Source organism: Pteropus medius, unplaced genomic scaffold, assembly GCF_902729225.1.
Source record: "Pteropus medius unplaced genomic scaffold, Ma_sr-lr_union100, whole genome shotgun sequence".
NCBI lineage: Eukaryota > Metazoa > Chordata > Mammalia > Chiroptera > Pteropodidae > Pteropus > Pteropus medius.
In genome coordinates, this window is record NW_024342469.1 from 3255005 (window position 1) to 3272387 (window position 17383).

A 17383-nucleotide genomic window follows, 5' to 3' on the forward strand; every position below is an offset into this window, starting at 1 on the left:
ACTTTAGACAAGTTTTAACCTCTAATTTTAGTTTTTTTCATCTAATATTGGGGAAATAATAGTACGTGTTTCATAGAGTTAAAAGGATTAAATTAAGTAATAGCATGCAAAATTCTATTATAGTGCCTAGCAAATAACTTTCAAAAAGTAGTAGTCATTTTTTTATTTACTAGTAATTAAAACATTTGATCTGGAATGTCTAGTATTGCAAATTAACACAAAAGAGGCTATTCTTATGAAATGTAGTAATTTTCAATATTAAATTTATTGTCCGTCTAACATGATTAACTCATATTTTAGTACTTCTGTCAATAATAATCTTAATGATAATGTAATCATAGTCTTAGTAATCACTGTCATTGATTTCTATATATTAAATTTAAGGAGATACAATAAGTGAGCTACTAAGCTATCTTATTTTGCTACCTAATTATGCTAAAATTTATTTTTGTATATTTGTAAAATATATTTTGTAAAATTGATTTTTGAAGATTTGTGTAGTCAGTTTAAAGAAGTCACATGAAGATAAGACTGTTTATTCTTTCTTTCATTCAATAAATATTAATGGTTTATATCTATTCACAGTAAGATGAAAGCCTTACTTACCCCTTTAGGCTATATCTTGTTCTTATCATTATTTCAAAATTTTAACTAGCTTTGTCATTTGTATCTTAAGTATATTCTAGGGGTTTTATCTTCTTCCTATTATTATTCCACATAAAGAATTTTCTCTGTGCTTTAGGATGCATAAAACATTTGGATAGATGTCACATTTTCACAGATATTATCTGATGTCTTCAATCTGTGCTTTTGGTTTTCCGTGGACTTCCTATTTTTTCCTAAACTTGATACCATATTTTAAAATTTTTTAATTCAAACACTGCAAGTGACATCACAAAATGATATTTGGTTTAGTTTATAAACTACGTAGAGTATATATAAACTACATAATATAAATTATAGCAGATCTGCTAACTATAATTTGATCAAGACTTTTATAACTCAATTTAAAAATATTTTTTAAATTTATGTAAAAAATTTTTTTTGATCTGGTCTTTTTAAATACATGTGATTATTCTATTTATTCCTCTTAACCAGAGAAACAGTTATTTGCTTCCTCTTCCCATAGACTGGATGGTTGTTACTCTAAGTAAAACATATGTAGACAGATCTATTTATGCTTTGACCTTTTAATATGGCATAGCAAAAATCAGACCTAGAAAAATATCATTAGCTGGATAATTTGTGAAAAGATCATTTTTTCCAAGGGTTACACATATTAAACAAGAAAGAATAAAAATGTAGTATACAGTAATTTGTAAAAACTGGGTACCATCTGGAATAAAATATAACTGAATCTAAACTTCATACCTTATATCAAATTACATTCCATATGGATTAGAAATGTAAACATAAAAATGAAACTATAAGGGTACTTAGAGAAACCATGGGAAATTTTATTTTTAATCTCAGATAGTAATACCTTTGTAATATGACAAAAATCCCAAAAGCTATTTAAAAGATGAATAAATTTACATAAACATAAAAAAATTTCTGCATGGCAAAAACTACCATAAACAAAATCAAAAGACATGGCAATCAGGGAAGATATTTGCAATTCATAGTAAACAGTAAATTTGCCTACAAATCAATAAGAAAAAGAACAAAAATATAGAAGAGTGAACAAAAGATATGAACAAACTTATTTTCATAAAAAGAATGTAATTGCTCTTAAATATGAAAACTTGTACCAAAAATATGGGAAATGCCCACTAAAAGTACAACAAAATACTATTTTCACCTTTCAGATTGATCAACATCAAATGTTTGACACTTCTTTGTGGGGAGATGCCCCTCGGTACCCTTTTGTATCTTTTGGATTTTGAACATGTGAATATCTTACCCATTTAGAAGTAAAGGAAAATGTTAAAGTATATTTTTCATGCCAGTGAAAGGCAGCTTTAAAAATATGTATAATCTATATAACACAAAAATTGTAGGAGAATACCTTAATAGCTTATAACACTGAAACAATATTTCTTAAAACAGCTGAAGTTGGTTCAGTGGAATGGTTGGTTATTCCACAAAGTTTTTGATGCAAAGAATTAATTTTTTATGCAGCCCGTACTCTCTAGAACTTTTATTTAATACTATTTAAAACTTTCTCCAACTCTTTATTTTATATGAGATCCCCATTGTGTCAGCCAAAGTATTTTTCAGGAAAGTGACCCCTAAGGTTGGCATGGGATTACAATACTGAGCAACTAATATAAGCTATAAATAAATTGTAGTCTGGAAATAAAAATATGGTGCTTCCAGAATAGGAATTTAACTGTAAATGTAATGAAAATAGGCTATTTGAGACTACATTTACTTTTAGGAAAACATTTTTTAATAAACATAGACACTACTGAAAAAAACCTAAGATCCATAATTTTATAAATTGTTTGCCCACTGTGATTTTAGAATTGAAGAGGGCATGTAACATGATAGTTAAAAACATGGCCATAGATGTTTGACCAGCTTGGATTTTAGTTCCTGTGTATGGCAACCATACCCTGGGAAGATCTAGTGGATATTATGCTGTATATATGCAGCTGCCATATAGACCCTGGCGTGCTTACTTCTGTAATTGTGAGAGAGAAATCAACTAAGTTTTCTGATAAGTGTAATTAATTTAATCCTAACTAGTGTCTCTGATAAGATAGGATGATAGCTTTCACCTCCTCAGGAAGTCTGTGGACCTCCAGGCTTTGTTAGAACCTCTCAGAATTATGCATCTAGATTACTCTGAGTTTACGTCTATCTTCTTATCACTTTATACTGTGATATGTTTATATGTTACTTTTTCCTAGTAGCATGACTCTCTGAGAGTCAAAAACATATCTCACTCCCTTTGGCCACTTCAGTTCCCAGTATAAAATGCCTCAAACAGTGGTCACTCAGGGAATGTTTGTTTGAATGAGGGAATAAATGAGACTCCTTTTTGTTGGCTTTTTTTTATCAGCTCACATTACGTAGTTTTAGTCTTCCACTGGTGGTCTCCTGCTTTGACTAATTAGAAACATTTACAAAACCCTGAGAATTACTTTTATTTATTCCATAAAACAATATGCTTACTTAAGGACTATAACTTCAAGCTATTTTATATCTTTGACTCCATTTAAATTTTTTTCTCAGTCCCAGTTTCATATCCATTTTGGAGAATGTGTTATTTTTGGGATGCTAAACCTACTAAGGCTGTTTTTGTAATACACCATTGACATGTGATGTCAAATTCTTCAAAATACAGGAGTATATCATGTAAAACTATTTTATATTAAATATAAATATTCTTAATTTTTTCTTAATGTTGAAGACGTTTGGAACTACTATACAATTTATTTTGAACCTTTTTAATTGTCTAGAATTGCTTTGGGCCCTAGCAAAACAGGGTTTTGTATTTGTGGTTTAGTGGTTGGTGTCCTTCATAAGCTAGGTTTTTCTCAGCTATAAAAATTGCCTTATTATGTCCTGTTTTTATGTACATTTCTTCACGGTAAAATATTTTTTAATTTTACAGACAGTAGCTCTTGATGGAACATTATTTTTAAAATCTGGGGTGATTTCCGGAGGGTCAAGTGACTTAAAATACAAGGCTAGATGCTGGGATGAGAAAGAGTTAAAGAATTTAAGAGACAGAAGAACCCAGCTAACACAAGAATTAAAGGTAAATCCATGTTGTAAAAGTTGTAGAATGTTAAGTAGAATAATTGTGTATTTAAACTAAAAAATTTTGGTAATGAAAGTATCATGCCTCTAGTTCTTAAAAATTCAAATAATGCAGAATGGAATAAAGTAAAAATAAAAATCTTTTCCTTACCCATGCTGTATTTCAGTAGTATTTGCTAAACACAGTTTAGTGCATAGCCTCTGGAAATTTTCTCTGCGTATGCAGGTATATGTATTATTTTCCTATTTGTTTTGTAAAAGACTTTTGCTATAAATAGTATTTGCAACCACTTTTTCATTAATATCATAATCTGGACATATTTTCATTTTATTTATATATTTATTTTTTCATGTTTTCATTTTAGCATATAGAGAACCATTTTATTTTTAATGAATCCTACCTGATATTTTATTGCATAGATTTTATTTATTTAACAAATCTCCAAAAATGGACATTTCATTTTTTGCTATTACAAATGTTGCAGCATTAAACATTCTTTAGAGAGGGAGAATAACATACTACTTAAGAGTATGAATTTGGTAGGCAACACTGCCTGAGTTTTCATCCTGGCTCTGCCACTTACTAGCAGTATAACTTTACAAGGCACCTAACCGCTTTGTACCTTCGTTTTTCCATTTGTAAAATGGGAGTAATAAAAGTACCTTCCTTTGAGGGTTATTTTAAGGATAAAGTCGGATAACCCAGACAAAATGCTTTAAAAAATGTGTATGTAAGCACTATATAAATGTTTGTTGTCATTATTATTATGTATTTGTTTATATGAATATATCTCTAAGATGAATTCCTACATGTGGAGTTTCTGGGTCTAAGGATACGTTCATTTAAAACGTTGATAAATATTACTAAATTCTGATCAAAAGAAAATCTGTAGGAGCATGTCTGAGTCCCTAGATTGCAACACTAAATATTATTTGCCAACCTCATTAGTAAAAAAAAAAAAAAAAATTGCATTTCTTAAATTATAACTGAGGGTGAGCATTTCTTCATGTGTTTTGGGTTTTTTTTATGATATTTTCTTCTGCAAACTGCTTATTTCCTGTGCACACTTTTCTATTAGGTTGTTATTTTATTATCTGCTTTAAGAATTATTTGTATAAGTAAATTAGTCCTCAGTCATATGTTTGTTTGAATTTTTTTGTCAGCTCTATTAGGGTATAATTTATATACAATAACAGTCACTAATTTTAAGTGTATGATTCAGTAAGTTTTGACAAATATAGGTAGCTGTGTAACCACCACTACAGTCAGGATAGAACATTTTCAACAACCCCCAAAATTCCTTTGTAGTCAGTCCCCTCCCCGGCCCTCTAGATCCTGACAACCCAGTCTATCATTATAGCTTTTTCTCTTTTAGAATTTCATATAAATAGAACCATACAGTAAGTAGTCTTTTCTGTAATGCTTTATTCATTTAGCTTAATGCTGTTGAGATTCATGTTGTTATATGTATCAAAAATTTATTCCTTGTTATTGTTCAGAATTTGTTTGACATTTGAATTTCTGTCATGCATGCGTTTTTAATCTTTATGTAGCCAAATTTATTAATCTTTCATAACTTCCGGATTTTAATGTCATGCTTAGAAAGACCTTATTCTTTCTGAAGATCTCAAAAGGAAACATTAATTTAATAATGTTTCCTTCTAACGCTTTTATGTAGTTAACATTTATATTTGTTTATGTATTTGGAATTCATGTTGACGACTAGGGACTGAGCTTTATTTTTGGCAACTGACTTGCCATCTTATCAAGTATCATTGGTTGAATATTGTAATCCATGTTTCTTGAAATGTCAACTTTAATAGATACTAAATCAGTAGAATGCTTTCAGATTATTTTTTTCCTATTTAGCTTTCTTTATGTATACAAATGACCAGTTTTTAGTTCAAGGAAATATTCTGGCACAATTAACTCAACTAATTTTAATCATTTTCTGTAAGCGTAAGACCACATTTTATGTTTTGGTCAAAGGTGTGGAAATATTCAACTTTTTAAAGACTTCACAAATTTAGTCCTAGGCACAGAGAAAGTTCTAGGAAAGTGGTAACTTGGAGTGAATCTGATTTCCTACCCATGTCTATGCTGAACTCCCACCTGTGTCTCACCTGAATCTAGTGGACGGCCAAGTATGAGTGACGGCTTGGGTTTTGGGGGAGATTACTACTTAAAAATGGTAAAGATGGTAAATTTTGTTATGTGTATTTTAGCACAATTAAAAAAAAAGACTATAGGACCAGATAGGCTTACAGCTGAGTTCTATCTAATACAATTCTCATGCTATTTAAGCCATTCTAGATTATAGAAAAAGCTGGAACTTCCCAGTTTATTTTAAAAAGTTAGTATAACTTTAATATCAAATATTATGAAGATACTACAAAAATAAAACTAAGTCTTCGCTTGTGAATATAAAGGCATAATTTCTAAATTAAATATCAGTATACAGAATTCAGCAATGTAATGAAATAAAAATACACCTGACTGAATAGGATTTTTTCCAAGAATACATGGGTGTTTTAATAGTTGAATGATCAACATAACCCATTACATTAACAAGTTGAAGACAGGGAAAAAACTTGATCTTATGTAGAATGGGATTTGATAATATTTAGCAGCTAGTCCTGATTAAAGTACTAAGTGAAAGAGTAATTGGTGGAAATTATTTAGATAAAATAAATAGCTTATATCTAAAACTAACAGAAATAATTGCTTATGTGGTAATACATTAAAACCATTTTAGTTAAAATCAGGAAATAGATATCTGCTATTACCATTATTATTTAATTTTAACTTGGAAGTTATAGTAAGTATAGTTAGACACAAAATGAAATAATTTGTATAAATCCTTGAAAAGAAGAGAAAAACTAACTTTTTGCTCATAATAAGATTGTAGCTTAAAAACTACCAAATTTAATAAGATGAGAGGGCTATGTAAATAAAACTGTAGTTTTCCTCTATACTAGCAAAAAACATGTAAAAATGGAAAAATGCTCACAGTAGGAATAAATATAAACATAAAGGCACAGTAACTATTTTTAGAAAACTAAAACTTATTGAAGTATATAACAGCTGAAAGGAAAGACATCCTATATTCTTGGGTTAGAAGTCTTCCAATTAATATATAAGTTGAACACAGTTTTAATTAAAATACTACCAAGGATTTTTTAATTTGATAAATGATTTCCTAACTCTTACAAACAAAATATTTCCAGAGATTAGTAAAAAAATATACTACAAAAGAGAGTGAGATAGACCTCCTCCTACCAGCATACAGAATACTGTGCAAAGCCATTGTAATCAAGTCGTTGTTATATGGTATAGGAGGGGACAGACTAATAATAGAATAAGAATTCCAGAAACAGAGCCTAGCATATTTGACAACTTAGTATATAACAAAATGATGTTTGAGTTTGGTGGGGGAAAAGATAATTTAATAAACGTATTGGTACATCTAGAGAAAATAACTTTTTGCCCCATATTATAACAAAAATAAATTACAGATTAAAAACTTGAATGTAAAATAATTTTTAAATGAGGATACAAGCCATGGTATACATTTTTTAAAAGTTTAAAACAAAAGCTGTAGGTTCCGTGCTATCAAAGAACTTTTTACAAATTGACATGAGAGAAACCATAATAGAAACATCTGGGCAAAGGATAGAATTAGGCAGTTCAGAGAAAGAAATCCATTTGGCAAGTAAACATGAAAAAGTGCTCAATATAGAATATAGTACTCAGAGGAATATTAATTAAGTTAAGATTACTTCATACCTATCAGTAAGACTTGGAAAAATATATATGCTGGTGGAGATGTAAAGAAACATGCTCACGCATTATTTCTAGAAATGTGAATTGTTACAGCCTTTGGAGAAGCAATCGGCACCAGCTTTTAAAATAACATGAATACCTTTGACCCGTCAATCTCACTCTGGGGAATCTATTGCATTGTTTGTGGGGGTAAAAACCTGGAAACAAAGTGAATGTCCATTATTTAGAGACTAATTGAACAATTGTAGTACAGCCACACTCTGGAATAATATGCAGCCTTTAAAAGAATGAATTTAGAGCTTTATTGGTTGACTTTTGAGTAACGGTGAGAGAAGCTGGAGGCAGAAAAGCTCAATATGATCCTAAATTTGCAACATAAGACTGAAAAAACAATACTGGTGACTATGTATACAAATGTATTCATGTTGTAAGGACTTGGAGTAAAAATACAGAACATGTACTATAGAGTTAGTTCGGTTAAGTAATAGGGTAGGTGAAGGACGAAGGGAATGAAGGAGGCGAGCAAAAAGACCAGGAGCGCTAAAAGCAAGGCAGCATTTGTCATGTGATCCCATTTATGTGCCTTGGGTGGAACAGACACTCCCATTCCTCAGTTTTCATGCCTGTTTCTTGTTAGGAAGTGTGTTAGCTATATGGTGTATGGTGTCTTGGTTACTTGATTACTCCCGATGGCTTAAGTTCTTAACTGCCCAGAAGAAGGGAGGATGGAGTGTGGATAGGGTTATATGTAAAACATCAATGAATTATGACATACGAAAGCACTTTGAAAAGTGAAAGTGCTTTTCTTTTGCGAAACGTTCTCATATAATCCTCTTCCTCTTTAGGATTTAATGAAGATGCTTCGCAAGGAAGCCGATTTGAAACAAATACAGACTCTAGTACAAGGAACTCATACACGACTCAAATATTCGCAAAGTGAACTGGAGATTATTAAAAAGAAGCACCTTGCTGCTTTTTACCGGGTAATATAGATTTACATAAAATTTTGTAGAAATTAGAACCAGAACATAGAATTTCAGGAGTTATATTTATATAGCACCATATTATTTTTACACTTTACCCCATGATTAAGATTGTATTATGGTCATTTAGTTACTTTATTTTTATGGTTGTTAGTCTTGTTATACAATTGTACCTGAATTTACCTTACCTCGTAGATTCCCTTTTTATTCTAAAAGATACCTATTATGTGTTTGGCTTCACTATAGAAAACTAAAATAGCCGTGTTAAAAAGTAAATCTTTTCTCTTTTGTAACTAGGAACAATCTCAGCTACAAAGTGAACTACTCAATATTGAGTCTCAATGTACTATGTTGAGTGAAGGAATCAAAGAACGGCAACAAAGAATTGAAGAATTTCAGGGAAAGATAGATAAGGTCATGAATGATATATTTATTACAGTTTTATACCAGATACCAGATTTAAGATTCTTGAATATGTGCTAAAGCAAAATGTGATAAGTACTCAGCTTTACTGGTTTGTTACGTTAATTTTCTTGTGTCTTTTGAGAATTACTATTATTCATCTCAAGAGGCAGTGACCAGTGCGTAGTTACTCTCTTCTGCTCTCCAGCCTCTCCTTGCTCTTTGTAAAAGTTACAGCCTCTTCTTTCTCCCACTTAACACCAGGAAAGAAAGAACTTTGTCATTCGGATTATCTTTTGAGATTACTCATTCACTCAGTGATTATTTCTGGTACATTTATTGTATTTGCCAGGCACAGTGCTTGGCTCTGGGGCAGCAAAGATTTGGCCATCTAGCCTCTGCTTGATGGTGACAGGAACTTTCTGGTTTAATTCATTCCACTGTTGCTTATCTTTAATCCTTAGAAAGGGTCACACTAACACTCAGTAACTTCCACCCTTTGCTTTTATCACAGTTCTATTATCACCTTAATCATCTCTTTTCTAGGTTAAATGCCCCTAATTCCTTAAGCTTTTACATTTAACATGGAATGAAGACCAGTCCTGGTGACTATCCTCTGGGTGCTCTATTGTTTGTCAGTGCCCAGAACCAAGCATAATGTCAAAGTACTGTCTGACCAGTACAGAGTACCATGGACGCTACACATAGAATTGTAACTTTCTGCATTTGGATTATCTGCTTACATAAACCATAGCTTACTATTGTATCAATATTCATATTTAATTTATATTCATCTAAAATCCAAAAATTTTTAACGTATTCTGCTGTTAAAATAGGTCTCTTTATCCTATAATTTTACGTAAATGCAGGGCTTTAAAAATATTGAGGTTAAATGTTCCTTTTTTGGATTTGGCTCATTCTAGATTTTTAAAATCTTTTTGAATCTTAATTCTTTGCTCTAGTCCTCTTGGCTTTATACTGCCTAAGACACTATATAGATTACTCATATAAAGAATATTTTATTTGTTTACATAAAATACATATTGGTGTGGCTAATGTAATTGAAATGCTTCCAGTTTTGCTTTAAACATTTCAAAAAAAACAAAACTCTTAATAAAACTAGTTATGACCTTTCTTATTTAATTTTTAGAATAAGAAAGTTGAAAATAGATGGATGTAATTTATTAAGTTAACGAGAAAGCACTGGCTCCTCAGAGTACAATAATGCTTGTTGAGATTAGTTTTTGGCCTAATCCAGGAAAATCTTGATGGGAAAAACTTAGATTTAAGTATTATCTCTATACTTCCTTAAAATTAATTATTAAACCAATCATTTTGAAATAAAAGGTTGAAGATGATATTTTTCAACACTTCTGTGAAGAAATTGGCTTGGAAAATATTCGTGAATTTGAGAAAAAACATGTTAAACAGCAACAAGAAATTGATCAAAAAAGGTATTTTTATTTTAAAATGTTGATAAACAGTTTACACATATAATTGTAACTATTATTTCATACTTTAAGGGAATCATGTCTGAGGTCTTTATTTCATTTCATCAAGAAATAGCAAGTAAACATTCATATTCTTATAAAGAGATCTAATTCTTTTATTTCATAATTTTTTAAAGAGAGAAAACATAAAATAATAGAATGGGGACATAATTACACAGTGGTTATTAAAAGATGCCATTTTACTTAGTTCTCTAAATATTTATTTTTGTAGATAAAATATGGTAATTTTCAAGAAATAGTATATTAACAAGGTAGAAAAATCTAAGAAGGCCAGTTACCATAGGAAAAGAAAGTAAAAACGCTTCTATCCACTCCCACCAGGCACAAATCGTTTCACAGATGAATCATCCCAGCAAACTTTAAAGGTGCAGGAAACTTTAACGTCTGATATTTAAACAAATCTTCAATATTTAAACTGCTTCACAGTATAGAAGAGGAAGAAACATATCTTTTTATGAAATGAACATGACGTTGATACCAAAATCCAAAAAGATACATACAATAAGAAACTATAAATCCATTTCACCTATAAATAACTGAATAAAATGAGATTAAATAGAAACAAGCAGTGCAACAAAAGCCAAACAGTATACTGTTATCTGGTGATCCTCATACTAGAAATAAAAGAATGGCTTATATTAATGGTCAAAGGATAAAAATCACATGATCAACTCTGTAGATGACAAAAATGGCACTTGACAAAATTCTGTACCCATTTTCAATTAAAAATTGTTTAAACGTTAATAGATACCTGGGATATTAAAAAATATATCTCATTCTAAATTGGCATTGTGTTTTAATGGAGTGACACTAGAAGTAAAACTAGAGATGATAGGTATATTCGGTTCTCTAACATTCTTCTGAAGATACTAATCAGTAGAGTTAGGTAAATAATATCAATAAGGTATACAAATTTTGAAGGGAGGAGGTAAATTTTTCACTATGCAGGTTATATAATATGTATCTAGAAATTCCTAAGGAACAAATGAAAACTACTAGAAACAGAGAATTCAGTAATATAGCTGAATACAAATATTAATGTGAATTTTTATTTAAAAATAATTTTTAAATTAATATAAAAATTCGTAGGCTTTTTATTACATGCAGAATACTAGGGAGACAATGTATTGGGAGAAAATATCCCAATTACATTAAAGAGGAAAAAGGTAAAATACTTAGTACTTAGAAATAAACTTGCTAAATGTGAAAGCATATATAAAGAAAGCTTTAATTAAGACAGATATAAACAAACTTGAATAAAAAGGAAAGGCATACTAGTTCTTTTATAAGAAGACTCATTATTATACAGAAGTTGGTCCTTTCTAATTTAATCTATAATTTAAATATCATCTCAAACATATATGGACAAGATTTGTTATTAACTAAACAAGCTGATTTATAGAGTTTACATTCAGAACTAGTCACGAAAAATCTTAAAAAGGTAATGAGAAAGGACTAGAACTCCCATATTTTAAAACATTATATAAAGCTGTATTAAAATTCTGAGGTACTAGCTCACAGAGTCCAGAAATATATCTATAAGAGAAACTCGACTTAAGGGTGGCATTTTATATCAGTAGAGAAAATATATACCTTTCAATAAATCATTTTGGGATACATGTATTAGCAACCTAGAAAAAATGTACTTGGACCTCTCCCATTCCTTAGACTGAGATTAATTCCAGCTGAATCAAAGATTTAAAATGAAGGCCGAAAAACATTAGACTAAGTCATAAGAGAATTTAAAAAAATATCAAATTAAGGAAGATCTTTCGGTATGGCATAAACCCCAGAAGCCATAAAAGAAAAGCTTGATAAAATGCAAATGTATAGAAATAAATTTTTTTGTATAACGAAAGGACCATGGAGAAAATCAGAAGACAAATGTCAGTCTGAAGGAAAATACACACAGATAGATTTAGAACGTAAGCGTGGTTGCCTCTAGGGGCGCTGAGAGGATGGGAAACCGATATTTCACTTTTTGTATATTCTTATGCCATTTAAATTTTGTACTATATGCATGTATTTATTCAAAACTAATTTTTTGCATGAAATCTGAATTTAAGTGTACAGTAGTGATGATGACAAAGTTATATTGCAAGTCAGCAGGTACTCTCTTTCCCAAGATATAGTCACCTTATATCAAAAGTACTTAAGATCATGCAAAAACAGGAAATAAAATATTTATAATTACAGATTATTTAAGATCTAGACTTCACTGTACTTATACTCATCTAGATGATTATTTATTTCCTATCAGGCACTTCTTTTTTCCTCAGTTTTATATAGCTATAATTGACAGTACATCACTATAAATTTAAGGTGTATTGCATAATGGCTTGGCTTACATATATTATGAAATGATTACCACAGTAAGTTGAGCTAGCCTCTGTCATTTCATATAGATATGATAATCAAATATAATTTTTAAATACAAAAGTAATACATGCCTCTTGGAAGAAATAGAGAAAATGTTTTTAAAAATTAGTCATTATCCCATAATGAAATAAAATCTATCAATAGTTTGGCCCATTTTCTTTTTTTAATTCTCTGTAATGCTCTCATGGTTCATTCATTTTTTCAGTACCTATTTACTGTAAGCCTCCCATGAGCCAGGCACCCTTCTAGCCACAGAGGCTACTACAGTAGACAAGGAGGGTCAAGCCCCTGACTATTATAGGTCTTTTGCACTTTTGTGTACATTTTAGGACCGGCTATTCAGTGGCTGTAAGAAAGTTTGCTAGAATTTTGATTAGGATTGTATTGAATCTATAGATTGATGTGGGAAGAATTGACATCCTAACAATACTAACCCATAAACATGGTGTCTATCTTCACTTATGTAGGTGTCCCTTAATTTCGCTTGTTAATGTTCTTTATTTTTCTGTGTACAGATCTTACACATATTTTGCTCAATTTATTTCTAAGTACTTCATTTTTTATACTCTTGATAATGGAATTGTTTCTGATTATCAATTTCAGATTGGTTGTTGATAGTATACTGAAATGAAATTGTTTTTTATAAATTGACCTTGTAGCCTAAAACTTTGCTAAACTTATTAGTTCTAGTAGCTCTTTTGTAGGTTCCTTAGGATTTTTCCCATAAAATGACCATATTGTCAGTGAATTAAAATTTTTATTTTTTCCTTTCCAATTGATTTGGCTTTTGTTTTTTCTTCTTGTCTTCTTATTGGACTAGCTAGGACCTTCAGTACAATGTTGAATAAATAAAAGTGGTGAGCAGACATCCTGCTTTATTCCCAGTCTCAGATGGGCAAAACATGCAATCCTTCACATTTAAATCCTTAGCAGGTTGGAGAAGTTCCCTTCTATTTCTTGTCTGCTGAAATTTCTATGTTATTAAAGAGTGTTGAATTTTGTCAAATATTCTTTCTTCCATCTATTGAGAGGATTGTATGGTTGGGGTTTTTTGTTTATTAATATGATAAATTACATTGGTTGAGTTTAGAATGTTAAACCAACTTTGCATACCTAGGGTGTGCCCCATTTGGTCACGTCTTCTTAAAATATTTGGATTTGATTTGCTAAAATTTTGTTAAGGATTTTTGCACCTACACTCATAAGTGTATTGGTCTGTAGTTTTCTTTTCTTGCAGTGTCTTGTCATGTGTTTGTATCAGGGTAATGCCAGCTTCGTAAAATGAGGCAAGAATTTTTTTCTGGAAGCTTCTTTAGAATTATATTATTCTTATCCTAAATGTTTGGTAAAATTTGCCAATGAAGCCACTGGGGCCACTCCCTTTCTTTGTGGGAAGGTTTTTAATTACAAATTCAGTTTCCTTAATAGATATAGGGCTATTCAGGATATCTTTTTTTCTTGAATGAGCTGTGGTAGTTTGTGTCTTTCAAGGAATTTGTGTATTTCATCCAAGTTGTCAAACTTATTAACAAAGTTATTAATGTTCCCTTTTATCTTTTTTAATATCTGTAGGATTTGTACTTATGTCCCCTCTTTCATTTCAGATATTGGTTATTTGTCTCCTTTCTCTTCTTCCTGATGTCTACCTAGAGGTGTCTCAATTTTATTGATCCTTTCTAAGACCAATTCTTGGCTTCATTGATTTTCAATATGGTTTGTCTATTTCTATATTATTGATTTTTGCTCTTTATTATTTCCTTCCTTTTACTTATTTTGAATTTAATTGACTCTTCTTTTTTTTAGCTTTTAAGATAGAGGCTTACATTATATATTTTAAACTTCTTTTCTAATATGAGCATTTTAAGTTGTATATTTTCCTCTAAGTACTGCCCTGCTACTTCTGGTTTGTTGTATTTTCATTTTCATTCCATTTAAAATATTTCCTAAAATCTCTGTGATTCCTTTCTATGACCCATGGGTGTTTAGAAGCATCTTGTTTAATTTAACGGATACTGGGATGTTAATAGATATAACATATTTTTCTGTTACTGATTTTTATAGTAATTCCATTGTGATAAGGAATATATTCTGCATCATTTCAATCATTTTAAATTGATTGAGGTTTGTTCGATGGCATAACATGTATTCTTAGTAAATGTTCCATGTGTGCTTGAAAAGAATATACATTCTGCTGTTGGACGGGTGCCCTCTGAGTGACGGTTAAGTTGATTGGTATTGCTCAGGTCTTCTGTGTGCTTCCTGATTCTCTGGCTCGTTCTAGCAGTCACGAAGAGGCACTGAAACTTCCAGGTATGCTTTCAGGTCTGTCAGTCTCTCCTAGTTTCAGTTTTTACTTCACATATTTTAAAGTGTCGTGATTGGTGCATGCATATTTGGGATTGTTATGTTTTTGCTGAATTAATCTCTTTATCCGCCTTATAATTCTGTCATATTCCTTGTTCCTGAAGTCTACTTGAACTTCAATAGTTTTTCTTTCTAAAGAATTCTGCCTATCACTTTTTATTGAGCTTCTCATAAAATCCACCTGGAATTCTGATTGAGATCGCATTGGAGTTATAGATTTATTTGGGGAGAACATCTTCAAAATTTTTGGTCTCTCATCTTTTATCCAATGTCTCTTTATTTATTCTAATTATCTTATCCTTTATAGAATTTAAAAGTTTTTTTCATAGAAATCTGTGTTCTTATTAATTCCTAGATATTTTACAGTTTTTTTCTCTTATGTATAGTATGTATTTTTATGATTTTTTTTAGTTGTCTTCCAGTAATGTAGAAAAGTGGTATCAAATTTTACATTGAGCAAACATCTGATAACTTTGCTAAACCCTCCTATTACTTTTAGTAGCTGATCCCTTATGTATGCTAGGATGCCTCGCCATCCAATTTGGAGATGGAGAGTAAGTGGTTGAATATATAAGTTATGAGTTCAAGGGAGAGGTCTAGGCTGGGAGTGTAAATTTGGGGACGGTTAGCATATCAATGGAACTTAAAGTCATGTGACTAGATAAGATTACCAAGAGAATGAACGTAGCTAGAAAGGCGATCCCAGATCATGTTAACAAGTCAAAGAGATGAGAAGGAACTTTAAGGAATAGCAAGTGAGGAGAAAGGAAAGCTGGAGGAGTGTGGCGTCCCGAAGCCAAGTGAAGGAGCGTTTGCCTGCCTCCACAGCAGAAACAAATCCCTCGAGGGTTTGTTCTCGGCTTTCCCGCAGGCAGTGTTGCCAGTGGTTAAGAGCGGGGATTCTGTCCCTGCGAAGTACTCATGCTGGCTCCACCACTTTCTGTGCGGATAGCCTTGGGTGAGGTCCTTAACTTCCTGGGTCGCCTGGTCTGTTAAATAGGGACAGCAGTATGACGTACCTCAGAGTTATACAACTTAAGTGAGTTAATTCGTGTAAAAGTATTTATAACAGTGCCTGGCTTATTAGTAACCTGTCACTGAATATTACTCTTTGTTTTGATCATTACTATTGTTTTGTTATTGTCTTTGAAGCAGTACTATCTAGCATAATATCTGATACCTTTAGTGCTTCAAATGTTTCTTGAACAAATGATTCCATTAGTAGGATATGTGAGGGGGAAAGTTTGGAAAGGGTGAGCTACAGTTGATATTGGAATTTTTTAGAGGAGTTTACAAAGCTGACAAAGTCGTAAAGTGCATCAGGAAGGAACATATTCCTGAATTGCCAAGGATGGAGTTTGTGAATGAATAGTTATTTGAAAACACTGACTTAAATAAGATAAGCACATAAATTGTAACTTAAAGAAAGAGGGGAGGGAACCTATAGATTATAAAAGATTTAAGAAACACATCCATATGCAATGGATTGATCCTAGTTCAGACAAACCGGTATATATTTTTTTTTAATGAGATTCAGGAAATTTGTCATTGATAGCAATTTGCTATTTAAGGAATTTTTATTTTTATCTATTATAATTTATGGTTTGTAGTAATAGTCACTTCACTTTCAGAGATACATACTAAAATATTTACAGATGAAATTACATGATGTCTGAAATTCTTTTCAGATAATCCAGTAGTGGGAAGGAGTGATAAGTGTGGTTAGGAATGAAACAAGATTGACTATGAATTGATAATTATTAAAGCTGTGTGGTGACTATATGGGAATTCATTATAATATTCCTTCTACTTTTGTATTTATTTGAAATTTTCCATAATAAACAGTAAAAAGACAAAAAGGATTGAAGGACTATGTTTACCACTTTTAATGCTTGACTTTATTAGATTAGAATTTGAGAAGCAAAAAACTCGGCTTAATATTCAACTCGAATATAGTCGCAATCAGCTGAAGAAGAAACTAAATAAGATCAACACGTTAAAAGAAACTATCCAGAAAGGCAGAGAAGACATTGATAACCTAAAGAAGGTAATTAGTAATGGGGGCTGAAGTGCTTTGTCATTGAAATGATGACTTCCTTCATTGAGGAAATATTTGTCGTGCTCCTGACGCTTCTAGAAGGCAGGTAGGGGGAAGATTTGAGAACTACTTAAAGTAAAATCTGCACAACTTCACGGATTATTGGATGTCGAAGTGGGACAGGAGGTGGAGGGCGATGCCACAGATGACT

General features: G+C 31.2%; 1 protein-coding gene across 2 annotated transcripts in view; it reads left to right on the plus strand.

Annotated features, from left to right (window-relative positions):
• Positions 1–17383, plus strand: part of SMC1B (structural maintenance of chromosomes 1B) — a 54239-nt gene that overhangs the window by 20808 nt on the left and 16048 nt on the right. Inside the window, exons 12-16 of one of the 2 annotated variants that reach the window (XM_039863195.1) lie at positions 3563–3709; positions 8341–8478; positions 8776–8892; positions 10228–10334; positions 17040–17181. In XM_039863195.1, coding sequence (XP_039719129.1) covers positions 3563–3709; positions 8341–8478; positions 8776–8892; positions 10228–10334; positions 17040–17181 — 651 coding nt within the window. The remainder of the gene's footprint in view (positions 1–3562; positions 3710–8340; positions 8479–8775; positions 8893–10227; positions 10335–17039; positions 17182–17383) is intronic. The other variant, XM_039863196.1, reaches the window with a different exon arrangement.